Consider the following 22,988-nt stretch of genomic DNA (forward strand, 5'->3'; position numbering starts at 1 on the left):
TGCCGCCCTACAAAACAACTTCCCCTATCGTTGGTGCCCTGTGTCTCTCAAATATCTTGGCATACATTTAACGGCGTCTTCGTCTTATCACTCCCTATACCAGGCTAACTTTCTCTCCTTAATCTCGGAAACACATGGCTTACTACGTAAATGGGCGGACTGTCCTTTGTCTCTTCTGGGTAGGATAAACGTCCTCAAAATGGCTATACTTCCAAAATTCTTATATCTTTTTGAAACTTTGCCAATTGCGCTCCCAATGTCAGAACTTAGGAATATCCAATGGGCCTTCACTAAATTCATATGGGGAAACAAATCGCATAGAATTCCTAGCACGGTAGTTTTTGCTCCACGCTCCCACGGAGGGCTGGGAGCACCCGATATTGTAAAGTATTATTATGCTACCCACCTCTGAGCGACCATTTCATGGTCATCGTGCCTTGCAACAAGTAGAAGGTCGGAGCTGGAGATGAGCGTTACCAGCCCCGTTCATCCTTGTTCCATGCTCTGGTCTGACTTGACCTCTTCCATGTCACAACTTAAACACATATGCCTAGGACCAATGTTTTTTACTCTATCCATTTGGAAAAAATGTCACAGGGGGTTCTCTCTCTCTTCTCCATGCCCACCCCTTTTAAACGTTATTTTTAATCCAGACAGCCTTTCTTATGTGAATATGTTTCCATGGTCTCAAGCGGGCATCTTTCAACTACGCCACTTAGTCCATCCGGTGACCCGCAAACTACTCTCCTTTCGAGATATCCAAAACAAATTCGATACACCAAAGAAGTTTTTTTTTTTTTTTTACTTGCCTCCAATTTAAACACTACTTTCACTCCATATCACCTACCATGGCCTTAGAAAAACCTAATGCCTTTGAGGCTTTATGTACCCAAGGCCCTTACCAGAAGGGTCTCATATCCTCTATATACAAGATCCTTCATGACTCATCACCACCCACGTTAGAATCCCATTTATATATGCGGAGATGGGCCAAGGCACTACCTACTCCTTTATCCCTCCCTCAATGGAAGTAGATCTGGACTTCCATTTCTAAGGCTTCCAGGTGCGTGGAACAGAGAGAGACAGTCTATAAGGTTTTGATACAAAACCCCTGAAGTTATGCAAAAGTATGACCCCTCATTATCCCGGCTGTGCTGGAGATGTATGCAAGATGTGGGCACGCATTACCTTTTTTTTTTGGGATTGTCCGTTAATTATACCTTTCTGGTCCTCGGTTCAATCTCTGCTCCAATCGGTGTTGGAGATAGATTTGCAGATGAACCCAGCACACTACTTATTGGGCCTACCGTTTCCGGGTATACCTAAGCATGCCAAGAAGCTGATGTAATTTATTCTTTTAGCTGGCAAGAGAGCGATTCCTACCCACTGGTTGTCTTCTTCTCCTCCTACACACACCCAATTGGTCTCAACCATTGCGCAGATACGCAGAATGGAGCATATGACAGCAGTGGTCCAGGACTCCATGCCCCAATTCTCAAGGATATGGGATTCCTGGGACAATTCCTCTTTTAATCCTGAATCCCTATTCTGAAATGCTGCCGTATGCCCTTCGGTCAATTTACTTCAGTTTCACTTTAGAGTTTATATTGCCTACTACCATTACATGCTTTATCATACATGCTTTATTAATATGCAGTTACTGTATCCAGATGCGTGGTGTACCCCCCCCCCCCCCCCCTTATTGTTTTCTCTACATGCCTTTTTGCAACATGAAGCTCACTCAAGGATGATTCTTGTGCTGTGATTATAATGACAGTAATGACTGTTTGTATCGTATTTGCTTTCTTTTTGTCTTGCAAACATTTTTCAATAAACACACATTAAAAAATAAATAAAAGAATAATATAATAACAAATAGAGCTTTCTTTTGGTAGTATTTGATCACCTCTGGGGGTTTTTTTTATATTTTTGCACTATAAATGAAAAAAGATGGAACATTTTGAAAAAAAAAAAAAAAATCTCAGTTTATGTGATAAAATTTAGCAAATTATACATTTTTCTTCATAAATTTTGGCCACAATTTATACTGCTACATATCTTTGATAAAAAATAACCCAAATTAGTGGCTATTATTTGGTCTGTGTGAAAGTTAGAGAGTCTACAAGCTGTGGTGCGAATCATAAAAAATGTATCACACCTGATGTACTGGTGGCCTATCTCATTTCTCTGCGACCCGAATAAGCCAGCAAAGTAAAAATACCCCCCAAATAACCCCTTTTTTAAAAGTAGACATTCCAGGATATTTAGTAAGATGCATGGTGAGGTTTTTGATGTTGTAATTTTTTTCCCACAATGCAAAATGAAGATTTTTTTTTCCCCCACATTTTCATTTTTTTTTTCCATTTCAAATTTTCAAAAAAATTTTTTTTCATTTTTACACATGGCATGTGTACACCACAAATGACGTCCCAAAATACATTCTGCTACTCCTCCTAAGTATTACGATACTACATGTGTGTGACTTTTTCACAGCCTGGCCACATACAGAGACCCAATATGCAGGGAGCACCATCAGGCGTTCTAGGAGCATAAATTACACATCTCATTTCTCAAACACCCATTACACTTTTGAAGGCCCTGGAGCAGGACAGTGGGAACGCCCACAAAAGTTTGGAAAGCCAATACCCCAATGAATAATCTATGAGACATAATGAGTCTTTTGAACAGTTCAATTGTTTTCAGATGTTTTTGGAAAATATGGGAAAAAAAATGAAAACGCATTTTTTTTTTACGCAAAGTTGTCCATTTATAAGATATTTCCAACACATAGCATGTAAATAGAAAAAATTACACCTCAAAATACATTCTGCTACTCCTCCTGAGAATGGTGATACCAAATACAAACACACAATGGTTAAAAAGTGAAAGTAATATATAATACTATGAGAAGCAAAAAAAATGTCCCAAAAAATTGTGTACAAAATCCGAAGTCCCTAAAAGGGACGCCATGGGTTCTGTGATGAAATATAACAGTACATAAAGCAGGTGGAGGAGTCTTTGGTAATCTCCCTTCCTGGAAGCCTTGGTAAAGATGTAAGTGGAACAATCGGATCCCAAAGCTAATACACACACGGTAGGGTACACTTACCAGATGTGGTGGACACACATACCAATGGCAGTGAGTCAATTGAGCCTGTAATTCTCCTATGGGTATCGCCTGGAGTGGATGGATGAGCAGCTCACAATCCCGACCAATGAAGGTTTAAGAAGGACAGCAGAAACGCCAGCCAGGTACGTCTCCAAAGCATCCAAAGGAACATGGACAGACTTTTCTTGTCTTAATCCACATTTCCAGATGTTTCCATTTTTAATGTCTATTTCCTTACAGACTGTAGGTCACAACACTTTTGCACAGCCTGGCCACATACAGAGGCCCAATATTGAAATAGTACCATCAGGCGTTCTAGGAGCATAAATTACACATCTCATTTCTCAACCACCCATTACATTTTGAAGGCCCTGGAGCACCAGGACAATGGAAACGCCCTCAAAGTCACCCCATTTTGGAAAGTTAACACCCCAACATATAATCTATGAGGCATAATGAGTCTTTTGAATGGTTCATTTTTTTCTAGAAGTTTTTGGAAAATGTGAAAAAAAAAAATGAAACCGAATTTTTTTTTTAACACAACTCCATTTCTAAGATATTTCCAACATATAGCATGTAAAGAGCAAAAATTACACCCCAAAATACATTCTGCTACTTCTCCTGAGTATGTGGATACCAAGTGTGAGACTTTTACACAGCCTGGCCACATACAGAGGTCCAACATGCAAGGAACACCATCAGGTGTTCAAGGGACACATAGCATACACATACCAAGAATGACACCCCAAAATACATTCTGCTGAGCAAAGAGTAAACAAAAGATTACCTGTGGTTTTAGTAGTGCAGTTGTCCACAGGAGGATAGCACTGGTCCAGGCAGCAGGCAGGGACTTGGTCAGCAAAAGCGAACACAATTTTCTAGGCAAAAGGCAGGAATACTGTCCATAGTCAATACAGGCAGCAGGCAGAGATACTGACCATATACAGTCCAGGGTCAGTGCAGGCAGAGATTGTCAGCCGTGCCAAAATATTGGTCCTGCTAGTAGGCAGGTCCATGTGGTGTGGCCAGTTCATGCGACAGGCCAAGGCATGATGGCATAGGTCCTACAGGCAGCAGGCAGAAGTAGGGCCTCATTCAGGACAAAATGGGGACAGGGGTAGAGGCTTCTCTCACTCAAATCTCTTTGAAGCCTCTGAGTCTCCAGACCCTAATCTAGGAATAAGAAAACAAATTAAATTGTTTTCTTCATTCAGAAAAACTATTTGGGAGCCCCTCACATATGTGAGACCCCTGTGTTACGAATCCCATTAGTCCACGGGCAGGGTACAAGATCAGTCCAAGAGGCAGACAAGAGGCATGGTCAAACAGTCCAGGGTCAGTTCCAGATCAGGCAGAGATATGAACAGAATCGGTAGGAAGAAGCTTGGTGAAATAACAGTCCATGGTCTGTTCCAGATCAGGCAGAGGTATAAACAAAATCGGTAGGCAGAAGCGTGGTCCAATAACAAGCCAGGGTCAGTTAGAGAGCAAACAGAGGCATAAGGGGTGTGAAGGCAAATGGCAGGAAGTGAGCGTTATGTTTACCATACTTCACTAATAATTCAGTGAAGTATGGTAAACGGCGGAAACCGTCAACTGCAGAGGGATGGTTGGGAAGGACATTGGGCACAATGATAAGTAGTGTCTCTTCTCACTCCTCGTTTGGTGCACACCCGGCATTTTTTCTGACATTTTTGGCCTGTTGGTCTGGGAGGGATTTTAATCAGGAAAGTGGCGTTCAGAGAGTCTGCTAATCACATTGGATTGAATGTTTTCTGGTGGGATAGATTACATAGGTGTAGTATATGGCCAAATTAAAAAAATACATTTTAACTTTTTTATACCACTGGTATGTTCTTCTTGTGGAAAGGTAGGGTTCAAGCATCTGGTCCTTGAATTCGACACCCCCCATGAACATGTTGTATTCGTGGATACATGTTGGCTTTTGGATTGGGCCATTACTCCTGGTGATCTCAACGAATGTATTGTTGTGGATCGAAGAAAGCATGTAAATATCCCTTCTGTCCCTCCACTTCACACCCAGAATTTCCACATTCCGTAAACTCGCCGCTTCCCCTCTTCTTAACTTCTTGTTGATGAGGCTTTGAGGAAAACCCTCACGGTTTGTCCTTATGGTGCTGCATGCTGGAGTGCTCTTTCTGTGAAGGTTGCAGAACAGGGGCAAACTTGTATAAAAGTTGTCCACATACAGATGGTAGCCTTTCTCCAGGAGTGGGTTTATGAGTTCCCAAACGACTTTCCCACTCGATCCAATGTATTCTGGGCAATTAGGGGGATGTAGCTGGGTGTCCTTCCCTTCGTATACCATAAAGGAATATGTATACCCTGTGGCTCGGTCACACAATGTATACATCTTCACCCCATAGCGGGTCCTTTTGGTAGGAATAAATTGTTTTAAGCCCAGCCTGCCAGAAAATTTGATAAGGGACTCATCCACACATATGTGTTGGTCTGGGGTAAACAACTGGGGGAAGATCTCAGTAAAATAATTTACTAGCGGCCAAATTTTAAAAAGGTTATCAAAATTTGGGTCATTTCAGGGAGGGCACTGGGTATTGTCGTTATAGTGCAGGAATCTCAATCATGAGATATCTGGTCCTGGGCATTATTGAGGAAAAGATGGGCATGTGGTAGATGGGGCGGGATGACCAATATGCACATAACTAATTTTTTCTGTTTAGTCCCATACAGGACGAGGCCCAAATTTTTTTTTCAACTCCTCCACTGTTAGGGCTCTCCACTCATATGGATGGGCATAAGAAGACATTGGGTTACTTGCTATAAATTGTTGGGCATACAGGTTGCACTGGGCCACAATTGATGCAAGCATGTCCTCAGTAAAAATTAAATGCAAAAAGTCTATCAGGGAAATTTTCTGTGTCCACTTGGACTCCTGGGTGGGCAGTGAAAGGGGGAATGTTAGCTTCTACTGAATTAGGAGGTAGCCACAAGGGGTTCTGAAGGTAATAGGGAAGGCTGGCATGGGACCTAACCCTATGGGGCTGAGGTGACACCCCACTGGTACTTGGCCTTTCTTACCGAGGTACTGCGGTGCTGGTGGATGGCACTGCCTCCTCACCAGTACACCTTTGACGGGCGGACTCTCATCTTCCTCCTCTGAGACTGTCATTGTTCCACTGCTTAGGACAAGCTCGTAGTCCACGTCAGACTCAGAATCTGAATATGAGGAGGAATCCGAAGCAGAGAGCTCCCCATTGCTCTCGTCGGCCACAAGAATATTGTATGCCTCCTCAGCTGAAAATAATCTTTGTGACATTCTTAGTGATGACAAATGCCACTGATATGTGGCAGATGACACTGATGTGGCAGGTGACACAAACAGGTGGCACTGATTACAGGTGACGCTAATGTGGCAAGTGGCACTGATGATCCACAACAGAGATGGGTTTATCTGGCCATATGACCACTTTAAGACATACAATTTACAGAGAGGGGCTTTGTGGAAGAGTGGCCAGAAAAAAAAGTATTGCTTAACGTGGATGTAAACCCTCACATATATCCAGTGAAGTGAACAGCCTCAGATGATAAACAGAGATTAAACAAATCTCCCTACATAAATTTTACATGTATATCTGCTGTCTTCATCTGTATATACCATTTAGAAAATGCTGTTCGTGTTACAGTTTTTCTCTTCCTGGTTAGTGCTGGGAGTGGATTATCGGTATAAAGCCAAGACAGCTGATTGGAGGAAAGGCACACACCCCCTTTCGTCATAGGCAAAGGAAGAAAGGAATGTGCAAAGGTCTGCTATTAGAAGGCAAGCTGACTACTAATCTATTTATAGCAACCTCTCCGACACACTTCTATCTCCCATCTCTGAGAATGTGTGAGAAGTTATCAGGCTGATAACAGCGCTAAGGAGCAAGAGACAACTATAGAACTTTAGAGAGAGATAAGAAAACACTGCAGATATATGTGCCCAGCTCAAATTTCATGAACCGGGTTTACATCCACTTTAACCACTTCAATACAGGGCATTTTCACCCCCTTCCTGCCCAGGCCAATTTTCAGTGCTGTAACATTTTGAATGACAATCGTGTGGTCATGCAACACTTTACCCAAATGAAATTTTTTCCCCTAAAATAGAGATTTCTTTTGGTGGTATTTGATCACCTCTGCGGTTTTAATTTATTTTTTTTCAGTTTAGGCTATGTATTTTTTTTACATATTTTTGGGCAAAAAAAAAATTTAAAAAAAATCACAATAAGCATATATAGATTGGTTTGTGCAAAAGTTATGGTACCTACAAAACAGGGGATAGATTTAAGGCATTTTTTTTTTCACTAGTAATGGCAGTGATCTGCGATTTTTATCATGACTGAGATTGCAGCGGAAATTATGGACATTCCGTCATAACAGACGTCTTCTGCCAGAAGTCTATTGTGACAAAACGTACCCCAAGCAAGGCACAGGAAATAGTGGTGATGTCAACACGTGACCGACGTTACAAGTGACAGTGCAACACAATTTTTATTTTAGACCTGTCTAAATACTGTATGTCAAAGAGTATATGTAAAGTCTTAATGTGTCTTTGTGCGTGTGTGTGTGTGCGTGTGTGTGCGTGTGTGCGTGTGTGCGTGTGTGCGTGTGTGCGTGTGTGTGTGTATATAGCTCTGACAAGATGTATTTTTATGTTACATGTAGACATCATAACTCCACAAATCTCAGAACCTTGTATGACAAACATTAACCGTCTCACGCAGATATACTGTGGCAAAATGGTTCGCCTGAGATATTTATGGCTTTGTCCAGGAGAGCCACCAGCCAGAGGCCCGCACGCTGCTGCTGCCAGTGGGGGGCCCAATGTGCATGGCCGGTGGGCGCAATTGCAGCCAGCCACATGCGATTGTGTGCACAACAGCCAGCATGGGGATTTGTGTGTGTAAACACACAAATCCCTGTGCTGTCAGAGAGAAGACAGATTGTGTGTTCCTACAAAGTAGGGACAGCGGTCTGTCATATCTCTCCTAGTCAGTCCCATCCCCTCACAGTTAGAATACAGTGAGGCAACACACAGTTAACCCTTTGATCGCCCCCTAGTGTTAACCCCTTCCCTGCCAGTAACAGTTAACCAGTACATATTTATAGCACTGATTGCTCTATAAATGGCAATGATCCCAAAAATGTGTCAAAAATCTCCGATCTGTCTGTCGCAACGTCACTATACCACTAAAAATCCCAGAACACTGCCATTACTAGTAAAAAATAAAAAAACACCATAAAAATGCCATAAATCCTTCCCATAATTTGTAGACGCTATAACTTTTGCGCAAACCAATCAATATACACTTATTGTTTTTTTTTTTTTTCTGGCTCACTCAGGTCTTCCACTGCCCACAGCAGCCTGTTGTAAGGAGGACAAGCGCGGTATGCTGGCTCAGGTCTGCCACAGCAAGAAGGACTCTCTGGAGAACGGGAGCCATGGACACTCACTTCACGTCTCCTCTCCTGTAGCAGCCAGGTAAACACACAGCGACGCGGTTGGGGATGAAGTCAGCGGGAGGCAGGTAAAGAGGACGTGGCCAACACCCACAGCTCAGTTTGGCGAGGCAGGGCACAGTGCTTTTGGCTGCTTTCGGCTCCATTCAGAGTGGCAGGGCAATACACGGCACGCAGATGAAGTCACCCCAAAATCGATTTCAGTAGCAGCATCGATGCCAAACCGCGGACGGCTGAATCGCGAAGCATCAATGCTGCAATTAAATTCAACACCCCTACTTAACATCATCAATTTCCTATTTTAGAGGAGGTACTAAATTCAGAGTCATATATATTGGCTTTTGATTGACAAACCCACATGTAACATTCTATTCTTGTACTGAAACAAGTTTCTGAGTAATGCCGTATAACTAAAAGTCTACTTGTGTAACACATTACCAATTTACACAAAGTAAATAAATACACACAGATACTGGAGCTGCAGTGATGATTCCAGTATAACCACTGCAACCTTAGGCCATTTATAAATGGCCTAAGGAAGGGAAGTGGATAAAAACCAGTATAACAGGATATCGGGGGAGTCCTAAAAGAAGATCCTATCTCTTGAAAAAGTCTCCAAGCATAGCATTGTGCAGTGGTTCATGAGGGTTGTATTATGCATTCAAATACCCTCAAGAAGACCTCAGGGGCTGAAGAGGAGAATATCCGATAAGCTGTCCATCATCAAGACATCAAGTAGCAGGTGGCCCGAGACTGACCTACTGCATGTCATACAACTTGCCTGCAGTGTGACAGAGCCATTTACTGAATACCAAGAAAATGTATATTAAACAAAAGACCATTCGGGGGGGGGGGGGGATGAAAACCTAGATGAGATGTGTCAATGTGGGTGGGTCTTTATAAGGAAAAAATAAGGCATGACCCTTAAAAAAGGGACACATCGAATGCATGAATTTAGAAGCGATACTCGAGTCTAGAAGGAAGCTGTGCAGACTATGAAAATACACTCAACATGTTTAGATCAGGCAGTCAGTCACCCACAAGAGTGTTCAAAATGTTCTGGATACAAAGATCCTGCAGGCTGCACGTGAAGCCTGGCAAAGATCAAACAGAACTTAGTTTTGTACACTACTACATGGTTACATGGTTAGTAAGGTTGAATAAAGACACCAGTCCATCCAGTTCAACCTTAGTGTCTAAAATTCCTGTACATTGCACACTCACATTGGGGTCCCTACCCTCAAGGAACCCACAATCCAAGGTCCCCATTCATATACTATGTCCAATTAACCTACCAGCATGTCTTTGGAGTGTGAGAGGAAACTGGAGTACACGGAGGAAACCCACGCAGGCACAGGGAGAACATGCAAACTCCAGGCAGGTAGTGTTGTGGTTGGGATTCGAACCAGCGACCCTTTTTACTGATAGGTGAGAGTGCTACCCACTACACCACTGTGCCGCCCCATGCTCAAATTCCAGATTCTCTAAAAGGAGGAGAATTGGCAAGTATTGAAAAATGTAAAAGTACTGAAGGACAACAGAAGAAAGGGGGGTACTTGAATAATTTTCTCCACAGTCTCACAAAAGGGTAAATGGGAAAGGATCTGCTTTACTCAAAGAAAGTAGACAATAGGATACTTAGTTTAGCAGAAACTGCAAAAAGCTGGGACACCAATTCTTGTCAAAGAAAATCCCGTCAGCATTCCCCAACTGGGACACTAGGACAGATTTACTATTCATTGCCATGGGTAGGGTGTAAAACTACCAGAGAAAGCTCAGGAGTTAAACAAAGACAAAAAGGCAGTAGTGAAAACTGATGCCTATTGCTCTTGCAAGTCACTAATCTCTCTACAGAGGGATAGGATATGAAGGGTGTCAAGCATCAACATAAGGAGTGCAACCAAAGAAAAAATATTCCACTGTGGAGGGGAGTGCGGGATTGAATGGGTTACCGCACAATGATAGATTTCTACTAGGGTAGGAATCAGAGATATCAGGGTGCAGGGTACTTAAACAATTCAGTGTAAAAGAACAATTGAATGCAGTAATGCCAGAAGAGCAGATATTTAAAAGATCCAAAGGTCAAACGTGGAGCTAAATTGGGAAGCCTGTGCATTCAATTTGACTATGAGATTGAATTTATGATGAATCCCACCAGAATAAACAACCTCCCACTTGCAAGTGGAAAGGTATCTTTTGATCTCTTGTACAGAATGCTGACTGCTATGGAGGCAAGAGGATACTGCTTTTTTGGGGGAAGGGGCAGAGGACACTGCTTTTTGGGAGGGCAGGGGACACTACAATGGGGTGTGATGTGAAGGTGGCCAGAGAACACTACTCTGGGGGGAGTGTCATGTGAAAGGGGGGCAGAGGATACTACTGAGGATACCACCCATCTCCTCTTCTCTGCACAGCTGTTTAGAACTCCAATGGGGACAACTCTATACAGTATATTAGGGGTCCCAGGATTTAGGTTATGCAAGCATGTTGTGGCTCCTTCTTTCCTTCTGGGAATACTAAGAATATCAACAATGGGACGGTCCCTCTGTCTCTGAAATGACATGTTACACCACATGGTGTCTTGCATACTCTCAAACCCAGAAGACTGGTTGCTGAAGAGGATCTCTTGAGCGGTATTCGAGGACAAGCAGATACTTAAAGCTGTTGTGTAGAAACATGCCTAACGTGAAACATCACTCAAAAGGGGACGTTTCATTTATTTGTATCCTCTCCCCTTTCTTGGCAACATTTGGCACTTTTTGGGGTGAGCGGGTACCTGGTTTTTACATGTACTTCCATTCATATCGCTGTGGCGATTTGTGCAGGAGTTCAGCCTCCCTCCTTCCCAAGCAGCCTTCTGGGACACATCACAGGTCCCAGAAGACTGCGGGGACCATTCAAAAAGAACAGCGAGGCTCACACATGCACAGTAGGAAACCAGCTGTGTAGCTCCTCTTCAAAGCGGAGTTCCATCCAAAAATTTAACTTTTAAGGTTTACTTTGCTTCTGTTTCTGGATGCATGCCCTGGCTACCATTGCAGGATGAGTTTGAGGACCCGACCCTTATCTTCCTTTGTTGTGTAGGTTGCCCTTTGTTTGGGGGGGGCTGTGGTTGGCCTGCTCCATGTCCCGACATTGGTTTCCCTCTCCTCTGGGTGCAGTGTCCTGTCCCTTTGCTCTGCCCATGGCTCCCTATATGACCCCTTGGGAGTACAGTTATCCCACCTTGGTGGACAGCTTTATGTGCTGCTGCCGGCTGCATGGACACCCAAGGGCGGCACATTTATCACAGTGCCCGCCAACAGCTCCCACGCCTGTTGCGATTTATTTTCCATCTATATCGCTTTCCTTTTACAATCAGCCGCGGCTGGCCATGACAATCTGTCGTACCAACTCTGTCGTGTCCCGATGATTCACTAGTCACGTGACACTGAACACTTTCCCCACAGCACCATGGGTTATGTAGGCCCAAGATGCCAATGCTGGCACATGCGCGAGAGCTCTTTTAGTCCGCTCACTCGACCGGCGACATCAGACGCCGATCACGTGTGGGGGGTATATAAAGCCAGCCGGTCCACCGGTCTCCTAGTTGGACTTGAGGGGGGTGTCTGATTGTGGTAGCTTAGTGACATGGTACGTTACTGATCTGTGGACACTTTTTTCTCAACCCAGCTATCAACACAGCTTTACTATGCCATGTTTGCTTCTTTTTATCTTTCAGGTGCTACACCTTTGTCAAATACAGGTTGCTAGCCCTTGCTGCAAGCTGACACCATACAGTATTCTTTGCTTCTGGGTGATCTCCATATCTCAAACAGGGATTACCGTTTTTCCCTTTTTTCTTTTTTTTTTGGTTTGCCATCTAATTTCTAGGTGAGATTTTTTATCCCTTATATATATGCAGTTTTTACTTAACTGCCTATCATTATTGGTAGTTACACATGCATGTTTTTTCAATAACCGTGTGTATTTTTTCTGCAGTTACACACTTAAGGAGATCGATTACACATGGCTCATCCTATCAAAATACCTGTTATCCATACCTCCCGCCACATCTCCTTTGATATTGGTTTTTAATATATATCTGTCAGTATTTGAGGCTATGTTAGCCCTCTTTGTGTCTGGGATAGTGTTAATCACTTTGTCAGACCCCTATAGCCATAGATGCGGCACAACGTTGTTTACCATTGTGGGGTATCTCCCTCTTGTCACGATTCCATCTGGAGCTAAGGGGTAGGTAGAAGGGACAGTTGGCTGGACCTATCAGGTGTGTGGGGGATTATATAGCCATGTCATGCATCTAGAAAATGTATATATATTACTGTTATTTATTGTATAGATCTCATGTTCTTTCTTTGTTTTTTCACTTAGAATCTACAATTTTGGCACAGGCATATATAATTTCCCTGGGAAAGCCAATACTTTGGTGAAACATGTAGGAATTGATTACCTGTACTACCCGCAGGCCTTTTTAACATCTTGGCCTGTTCTTTTATCTTCCAATTTAAATATATGTGCTGCATGTGCTCACACCCTTGTATGTATATGTATTGATACCCTTTTGTATATAAGTGTATATGTAATAAAGTAAATAGATTTTTTATGTACCCTTCTGGAATATTTTTACTCTCTTCAATATCCAGCACCGTTATAATCCCTTCTTCCTGCCCTTATCCTACGAATTTTTTTGCAATATTTATTGGGATAAGGTGCCACATACTCTGAGGATTCCCCAGCCACACCCTCTTTTTTCTTTATATAGATGTTACACACAGAGTGATACATTTTAAGCATCTCTTTTAATTTTGATCATTATGACTTACAACAGCTAGTGAAAGCCCGAAATTCAAAATCCCAGAAAAGTAGATTACAGAATACCAATAAATAAAAATAAAAAAGATTTTTAATGCAGAAATGTTGGCTTACTGAAAAGTATGTCCATGTACAGTATAATATGTACTCCATACTTGGTCAAGGCTCCTTTTGCATGAATTACTGCATAAATGCTGCATAAATGTGGTGTGGCATGGAGGTAATCAGCCCGTGGCACTGCTGAGGTGTTATGAAGCCCAAGATGTTTTGAAAGCAGCCTTCAGCTTGTCTGCATTGTTGGGTCTGGTGTCATATTCCTCTTGACAATACCCCACAGATTCTCTATGGGGTTTAGTTCAGGTGAGTTTGCTGGCTAATCAAGCACAATGATACCATGATCATTGAACCAGGTATTGGTACTTTTGGCAGTTTTTTTTTCAGGTGCCAAGTCCGGCTGGAAAATTAAATCAGCATCCCCATAAAACTGGTCAGCAGAGGAAAGCATGAAGTGCTCTAGAATTTCCTGGTAGAGGGCTATGCTGACTTTGGACTTCATAAAACACAGTGGACCAACACCAGCAGATGACATGACTCCCAAAATTATCACTGACCGTGGAAAATGTTTGAATTTCATTTGGAAATCAAGTTCTGGAGGAAGAGTGGAGAGGCAGAGAATTCAAATGACATGAGGTCCAGTGTGAAGTTTCCACGGTCAGTGATGATTTGGGAAGCCATGTCATCCGCTGGTGTTGGTCCACTGTGTTTTATCAAGTCCAAAGTCAGCGCAGCCCTCTACCAGGAAATTCTAGAGCACTTCATGCCTCCCTCTGGTGCTCGGCTTTATGGATATGCTGATTTCATTTTCCAGCAGGACTTGGCACCTGCCCAAACTGCCAAAAATACCAATACCTGGTTTAATAATCATGGTATCACTGTGCTTGATTGGCCAGCAAACTCACCTGACCTAAACCCTATAGAAAATCTGTAGGGTATTGTCAAGAGGAAGATGAGACACCAGACCCAACAATGCAGACAAGCAAAAGGAGCCCCAGTGAAGTATTGAGTGCATACTATACCGTACATGGACATACTTTTTAGTAAAGCAACAAAATAAATATAAATATATATATATATATATATATATATATATATATATATATTTGGTCTTATATAAATATTCAGATTTTCTGAGACACCAAATTCTGGTGTTTTCACTAGCTGTAAGCCATGATCATCAAAGTTAAAAGAAACGCATCACTTCACTCTGTGTGTAATAAAATATGAGTTTCACTTTTTGAATTGAATTACTAAATTAAAGTGATTGTAATGCAAACGTAGCCAACTATCCGGTGGACTTAGTCTGACGGACTTCCCGCCGGACTGTTCGCCAGACTTTCCGAACGAGCTACTTACCCACACATGGCACTTTTCAGCAGACTAATACGGCGTACTAAGTCCGCCGGACTATACGCCGTACTTTTGAAATGAACGGACTCGCCCACATACGCGGAGCAAAGTCCGCTCATTTTGAGCGCGTATCCAGGTAGCCGGGACCAGGGAGGGGTCGCTGGGTCCGTCACCTGGTATGGACTTAAAGGGGACCTGAGGGGGACCTCCACGCCGATTTTTCGGCGTAGGGATTCCCCTTTAAGTCCATGCCAGGTGACGGGGCCAGCGACGCCTCCTTCGCTGGCCCGGCTACCTGGAGACGCGCTCAAAATGAGCGGACCTTTTCTCCGCGCGGGAAAAGTCCACTCATTTCAAAAGTAAGGCGGACTGGCACACACGGCCGGATTGTCCGCCGAAATGCAAGTCCGATGGAAAGATTGGAGTGCAAAACTACTTTATAAGTCCGCCAGACTTTTGGGTAAAAGTCCGCCGGAGCCTACACACGGGGGGATTGTACCGCCAGACTTTACCACCGGATTGTTTGATCGTGTGTACGAGGCATAAGGCTTTGTTTTTTTTTGACCACTTCAATACTGGGCATTTATACACCTTCCTGCAATTGCATGGTCATACAACACTGTACCCAAACTAAATTTTTATCATTTTGTTCCCACAAATATAGCTTTCTTTTGGTGGTATTTGATCACCTCTGGGATTTTTATTTATTTATTTATTTTATTTCTGTTACAAAACTTTGTAAATAAGTTTTCTCCTTCACTGATGGGGCTGCACTGACAGGCACTGATAAGGTGGCACTGATGGGCACCGATGAGGTGGCACTAATATGCAGCACTGATGATACACATAGGCGGCAACGGATGGGCACTGATAGGCGGCACGGATGGGCACTAATAGGCGGCACGGATGGGCACTGATAGAGACACTGATGTACACTTATTGATGGTACAGATGGATGCCAATCAGTGCCATACAATGTCTGCAAATCAATGGTGCCCATTGTGACCACTGATAGGCATCCATTGTGCGCACTGATTGGCATCCTTGGTGGTCTAGGGTGGCATACCTGGTGGTGGGCATCCCTGGTGGTCTGGTGGCGTACCTGGTGGTCCAGTGTGGGCACCCTCGGGGGGGCTGCACTGATTATCGATCAGCACAGACCCCCCATCCGAGGAGCAGCCGATCGGATCTCCTCTACTTGCGTCTGACAGATGCGAGTGAGGAAAAGCTGATCACTGGCTCTTCCTGTTTATATTGTAATCAGCCGTGATTGGACACGGCTGATCGTGTGGTAAAGAGTCTCCGTCAGAGACTCTTTACCTAGATTGGAGTTGCGGTGTGTCAGACTGACACACCGCAACATTGATTAGCATGCAGCGGCTTGACATCATATGATGCCCGGTCAGGATATTGAAATCACTTTACCAACGTAATATTGCTATATGGCGGGTGGCAAGTGGCTAAATAACAAACATGTCATACTTACCTCCACCGTGCAGCTCATTTGGCACAGAGTGGCCCCGATCCTCGACTTCTGGGGTCACCCAGCGGCTCTCGCGGCTCCTTCCCGCGCTCCGCTCTCCTGGGGGGTTACCTTGTGGGGACGCTCCGGAGTCCAGTATTCTGCTACCACAGACACCGAATGTAGGACTCGGCCCCGTCCCCTGGTCATTGAATTTGATTGACAGCAGCAGGAGCCAATGGCTGCGCTTCTATCAATCTATCCAATCAGGACATGAGACACCGGCCGGAGCTGGTGTGCTTGTTCCCGTTGTGCGAATTTCGGGCTCAGGTAAGTATAAGGGGGCTCTGCTGCAGTAAAGAAGGTTTTTCTAGCACCAGAACGCCTCTGTAACTCTAAGCATGTAACCTGTAAAAAAATGTAAAGTGTCACCTATGGAGATTTAGAAGTACTGACGTTTGGCTGCATTCCACAAGCATTTTAGAGTGTGACACGTTAGGTATCTTTTATTCCCTAGGGTGCCTGCTAAGACACACACACTATATATATATATATATATATATATATATATATATATATATATATATATATATATATATATATATATATATAATGTCTGGGGGCTCTGAGTAATTTTCTAGCAGAAAAATTATGATTTTTACATGTAGGAGAGAAGTGTCAGAATTGGCCTGGGTGACAAGGGGCTAATTACCAGAATAATTAATATACAAAAAAAAAAAAAATAGTATATATTGTTTTTAAGGTATTCAAGCAGATGGCTTAACGGACAAATTACTGAAGTTTTGAGTTATAACTCTCCAACCAGTAATTTCACAGTAAATAGATAAATAATAACTAAATATGTTATAACATATACCATATAAATATATGATTTAGCTTGAATATAAGAGCATCTTTTTAGCAGAATCAGTTTCTCCCTCTTAATTGTGTGAGCAAAACATGGGATTGTGGGTAAATCGTATACCCATAAACACATGTTTTTTCCTTGTTAAGAGGGCTGGGAGCTAGCATTTGCCTTTCAGACACCTTCCCCCCTTTATGACACTGCAGTGAGAGGTGTGCCCCCACTGCAACATTTTTATTAGACAGATGGGACCAATAGTACTTTGCCATTGGTCCAAGACTCCAAGCTGTTGATTGAGCTCAGTGCCTCTGACAAGAAGTGAGAGGCACTGTGAGCTCATCCTCTCAGTCTGCTACAAACAGAATCAGCTTGCATTTAAAGTGGCTGCTCTGTATTTAGCTGCTGTCAGACTGCACAAAAAGCCCCGTATCTCTGAAACCATAGGTCCAGTGGTGGGGTAGGACTAGGCTAAAGACCCCCAAATTTGGGATCTCCAACTACGAATCACGACTTTTTTTTTAATGTTCATTGCAGGTGAGGCCCTGCCCGATTCACACCAGCCTTCCCTGACTGCACTTCTGAGTCACACCATAGCTTGCAACATAATGAGTGCATAATGCTCGAGCATCAATGTATGTTTTAACACGTGCCACAAGGTGGTGTTAACTTGCATTGCAGTGCACATTGCAAGGCTATACCCTGCATCAGAAATGCACTGCACAAATATGCAATATATCCCATTGTTTTTAGTGCAAACCATCACACGGCACGGGTTGTAACTGAAAGTATAGGACATAAAGCATATTGCCATTTTTTTTTAGTTGGGCAACGCAGCCCAACACTGCTAATGTGAGGCCCTAAAGAGATAGAATAACATTTGTTGTATGTGTTATGCATGTACTGCTAGAATTTGCATTATACACTGAAAAATTAGGGAAATTTCAAGTTTTTTGTTTGTTTTTACAATGTATATGCTCACATTTTTGTTTTAAAGAATATGTATTTACCTGCTGTAGCTGCAGTAATTCCAGACTGTCCGTGTGAGCATCGATTGATGGGTTAATGGCACAGACCATGAAAGCCACTTCCATGTGACGGTCACAACGTAGAAATTTCCCATTTAAATACAGCCAACTCTACAAGAGAAATTGACAAAAATGTGAGATTATCTTCCCTGTAAAAATGCAACAAAAACATCTAAATTAAAAGTGGTTGTGAACCTATGGCATGAAATATGAACAAAGCACATCTTTCTATAGTGTTTACTTGTCTCAGTCCAAAACACAGAGTGTAATTTCTCTCTGCTGTCTAGTTCTTTTGCCATCTGAATGAGTAATTTCTAACAGGTTTTCCAGACTTCAAAAGATAAAAAGGTCAAAGTTGAGGGGGTGAGGGAGTTCCAGCACACAGCCTGTGATTGATAGCCTCAATTTTGCATTATCCCTGTGTGCTGGGTGGAGGGGGTGTCCCGCCCCTTTGTGCAGAGGCCATCACAACACCCCTCACTGAGCTGTGCAGTGTGTGCCTTCAGATTCCTTCCCCCATGGTTTGTGCATCTGTGAAAAATGCTTTTTACAAGGCTGTACAGGATGTGTTGCTAAAGATAAACGGGTACAACTTACGTAGGAGGATTTGTTTAATCTCTGTGTATTATCACTTCACTGGGTGTATGCAAGGCTTTACAATCACTTTAACAGGGTATTTTTTTCTTTTGCTTAGTTGCCACATTTTCTTGATTTCTCAAACCAAAATTATGTAGAGATTTTTGGAGCACAATTCTTCTGGCATAAAATTGTTATGTGCTATTAAAAAAATTAATCATTTCAGAAATTGATGGCAAGCTTTTAGCTTTTGTAGATTTTGATTAATCATCGTAGGTTAAGTTCCAATATCCTTAAAGCCGAGTAGGGGGGGGGGGGGGTTCATCCTCCCCCCCCCCCCCCAGGTGTGTGGCAGAAGGGGGAGCAGATACCTGTCTAATCCAGATTTTTGCTCCGACCTCCGGCGAAAGAGAATCTGCGCAAACTACCCCATGTCCAGCCCCTCCTCTGTCCCCCCCCAGCTGTCTTCTGGGAGACACACAGGTCCCAGACGACAGCAGGGACCAAGTGGGTAAAATCTTGTGGGCTGCCAAACTAGTCCCCTAAATTGAAAATCAAAATAAAATAAAAAACATATAAAAATAAACTAAAAAACAGCTGCCAACACTTCCCCAGATGTAACAATGCAAACTGATCAAATGTGCGGCACTTAACCGGTTGCCAACCAGCGTACACCAATGTACATTGGCAGAATGGCGCTGGTAGGCAAAAGGGCATGCAGGTATGTCCCCTTTAAGAAGTGGTGTCGCGGGCGCGCGCCCGTGTCTCCATGACCCGTGACTGCATGTCCCACGGACTCTATGTCCGCCAGATGCCCGCATTCATGTCACGGAGAGGTAGAATGGGGAAATGCATTTGTAAACAAAGCATTTCCCCGTTCTGCCTAGTGACAGGACAGAGATCACAGCTCACAGCTCTATGTCATCGAGAGCAGTGATCACTGTCATGTGTGTTAAAGCCCAGCCTCCTAACAGTTAGAATCACACCCTAGGACACACTTAACCCCTTCACTGCCAGTGTCATTTACACAGTAATCAATGCATTTTCTAGCATCGATCACTGTATAAATGACGATGGTCCCAAAATAGTGTCAAAAATGTCCGCTGTGTCCGCCATAATGTCGCAGTCCGAAAAAAAAAAAAAAAAAAAAAAAAAAATCGCAGAGCACCGCTATTACTAATAAAAAAAAATTAAATGCCATAAAACTATCCCCTATTTTGTAGACGCTAGAAATTTTGTGCAAACCAATCAATATAAGTTTATTGCGATTTTTTTTTGTTACTAAAAATATGTAGAATACATATCGTCCTAAACTGAGGAAAAAAATAGTTTTTCTTGTATATTTTTTGGGGGTAGGTATTATGGCAAAAAGTAAAAAATATTGCGTTTTTTTCAAAATTGTCGTTATTTTTCTGTTTATAGTGCAAAAAATAAAAACCGCAGAGGCAATCAAAAGGACGTAAATTTTGTTTGGGTACAGCGTCACACAACAGCGCACGTGTCAGTTAAAGCGATGCAGTGCCAAATCGCAAAAAGTGCTCGTCAGGAAGGGGGTAAAATCCTCCGGAGCTGAAGTGGCTGAATAGCTATACAACTAATATACATGTGTAGCACAAATGCCATAAATAACCAGAAAATATATTCTGTAATACAAAGGTAATTAATAAAATGTCCAAAAACAATAGAAACATAATATAATAAAGTGCACATGCTCTGTGTATTGCACAAAATTCCTTAATGATAATATTTCCAAATATAAAAACATAAAATGTGATGACATTACAAGTATGACATGCCTGTGATTACAGGACTCCCTGATTGGGCTGCACGAAGGCTTAATATCTACTTATATCACTCTGCTCTGTTACCTCATAAGTAAACTCATACCATGCTACTTGCATTTATGTTCTGAAGGACAAATTATAGGGGATGATAAGGTAACACAAATGACTAGTATAGGTCAGTATGTGATACTCTCAAAATATATTAAAACATTGATTGCTCAGGGCTGTGCAGGCTAGGGCACTTTACTGCATATATGCTGGACCTGCCCTGTGGCCTCCTGTTTTTAGATACTGTAAGTGTCTATAATATGCTCCATTCTATTCTACATGCTAGTCTCACTCAAGATCCTTGGGAGGCTCCCCCGGCTATCCCACATCAAAATAAATTTCAAAGGAAGTGGGTGGGGTACGTATTCCTAGCGGCCTGGCACACCCTGGCAAGATGTCTAGGGCCTGGAGATGGCCGTCAATAAGCTTTGCTGAGGTCAAACGACATCTTCTGGGGATTGTGATTAAGGATAAATTAACGTCCATCCTCACTGATACCCCTGCTAAGTACCTTAAAGTGGCTGTACACCGTAAAAAAAAAAAAAAAAATTGATGACATAATGTAGAGAATAAGATTTCCTATAATTTGAGCCCAGTCTTGGTACACCGAGTTATTCCAGCTCTGAGCAATCCTCTTTTATTGTTCAGTTAGATAAATATTGACAAACTTTGTCAAAACCTCCCCCTTGCTGTGAGTGACAGGTGATTTACATATCTCATGCACTAGCCTGAGAGAGGCACATCCTGTGTAAAGTGCACAGTGCACAATTCACATCCCCCTCCCCTCCTCTCCTCTCCTCTCCTCTCCCCTCCCCTCCAGCTCTCCCAGGATTGGCTGCCTTTACTGTGTTTTGACTGGATGTTTCTTATCATGAGGTGCAGTGAACAGCCAGCAGAATATAGACAGACAGTGATTTAGGGGAGCTGTATGTAGTCAGAGCTGGGCAGAGTAGAACATCCAGTGATCGGATGATTGTTATAACGCAGTGTGTGTGTCTGAGGTCACCTGATCACAGTTTCAACATTCCTTTCCATCACCAGGATTTATTATGTGGAGGAGGGGTGGATTTCTCACTTTTTATAAATTACACCCAGTAAGGCTGAATGAGCTTAGGGCCAGTTCACACCAGTGTGCTGTACGAGATCCCATGTGATTCCCACCGCACCGCAGTACAAATCACATGCAATGTCCATGCAGTGCGATTTCAGCCATACGGATAGTGGGAGGACTGACGGAAATTCTTCAAATATACTAAAATAAAAAAGGTCAGGTCTGAGCATGTAGGCCCTTTACAAAATAATCTAGAGTGGGCGACTGGGGACAAGGAAGGCACATTTCTTAACCACTTGACCACTGGGCACTTAAACCTCCTTCCTAACCAGACCAATTTTCAGCTTTCGGTGCTCTCACATTTTGAATGACAGTTACTCAGTCATGCAACACTGTACCTATATGAATTTTTTGTCCTTTTTTTCACACAAGCAGAGCTTTCTTTTGGTGGTATGTAATCACCTCTGTTTTTATTTTGTGCCCTATAAAAGTAAAAAGACCGAAAATACAGTAAAAAAAAATGTTTGCATTTTTCTTTGTTTCTGTTATAAAATTTTGCAAATTAGTAATTTTTCTTCATATATTTTGGCAAACATAACCCAAATCGGTGTATATTATTTGGTCTTTGTGAAAGTTATAGAGTCCACAAGCTATGCTGCCAATCTCTGAAAATTAATCACACCTGAATTACTGATGGCCTATCTCAATTCTTGAGACTCTAACATGCCAGGAAAGTACAAATACCCCCCAAACGACCCCTTTTTGGAAAGTAGACATTCTAAGGTATTTAGTTAGAGGCATGGTAAGTTTTTTTAAGTTGTATTTTTTTTCCCACGATTCTTTGCAAAATCAATTTTTGTCTTTTTTATTTTTATTTCACAAAATTGTTATATTAGCAGGTTATTTCTCACACACAGCATATGCATAGCACAAATTACACCCCAAAACACATTCTATTCCTCCACAGCCTGGCCATATACAGAGGCCCAACATGCAGGGAGCGCCATCTTGGAGCATAAATTACACATATAGTTTCTTGACTACCTCTTACACTTTTGAAGGCCCTGGAGAACCAGGACAATGGAAATTCCCTAAGAATGACCCCATTTTGGAAAGAACACAATTTTTCTAACACATAGCATGTACATACCAAAAATTACACCCCAAAATAGATTCTCCTACTCCTGAGTATGGCGATACCACGTGTGAGACTTTTCCACAGTGTGGCCACTTACAGGGGACCAACATGCAGGGAGCACCATTAGTGTGTTCTAGGGGCATACGTTTCAAATCTAATTTGACTACCCATTACACTTTTGTGAGGCACTATAGCTACATGGATGATAACTGATGTGGCATGGATGAGCA

At 42.6% G+C, this 22,988-nt stretch overlaps 1 protein-coding gene across 2 annotated transcripts in view; it reads right to left on the reverse strand.

The window, feature by feature from the left end:
- Positions 1 to 22,988, reverse strand: part of MEN1 (menin 1) — a 400,397-nt gene that overhangs the window by 190,256 nt on the left and 187,153 nt on the right. For both annotated transcript variants that reach the window (XM_077457794.1, XM_077457784.1), the window contains one exon: positions 18,144 to 18,272. In XM_077457794.1, coding sequence (XP_077313920.1) covers positions 18,144 to 18,272 — 129 coding nt within the window. The remainder of the gene's footprint in view (positions 1 to 18,143; positions 18,273 to 22,988) is intronic.

Source organism: Lithobates pipiens, unplaced genomic scaffold, assembly GCF_037356315.1.
Source record: "Lithobates pipiens isolate NorthernLeopardFrog02 unplaced genomic scaffold, aLitPip1_a1.2 Scaffold_10, whole genome shotgun sequence".
NCBI lineage: Eukaryota > Metazoa > Chordata > Amphibia > Anura > Ranidae > Lithobates > Lithobates pipiens.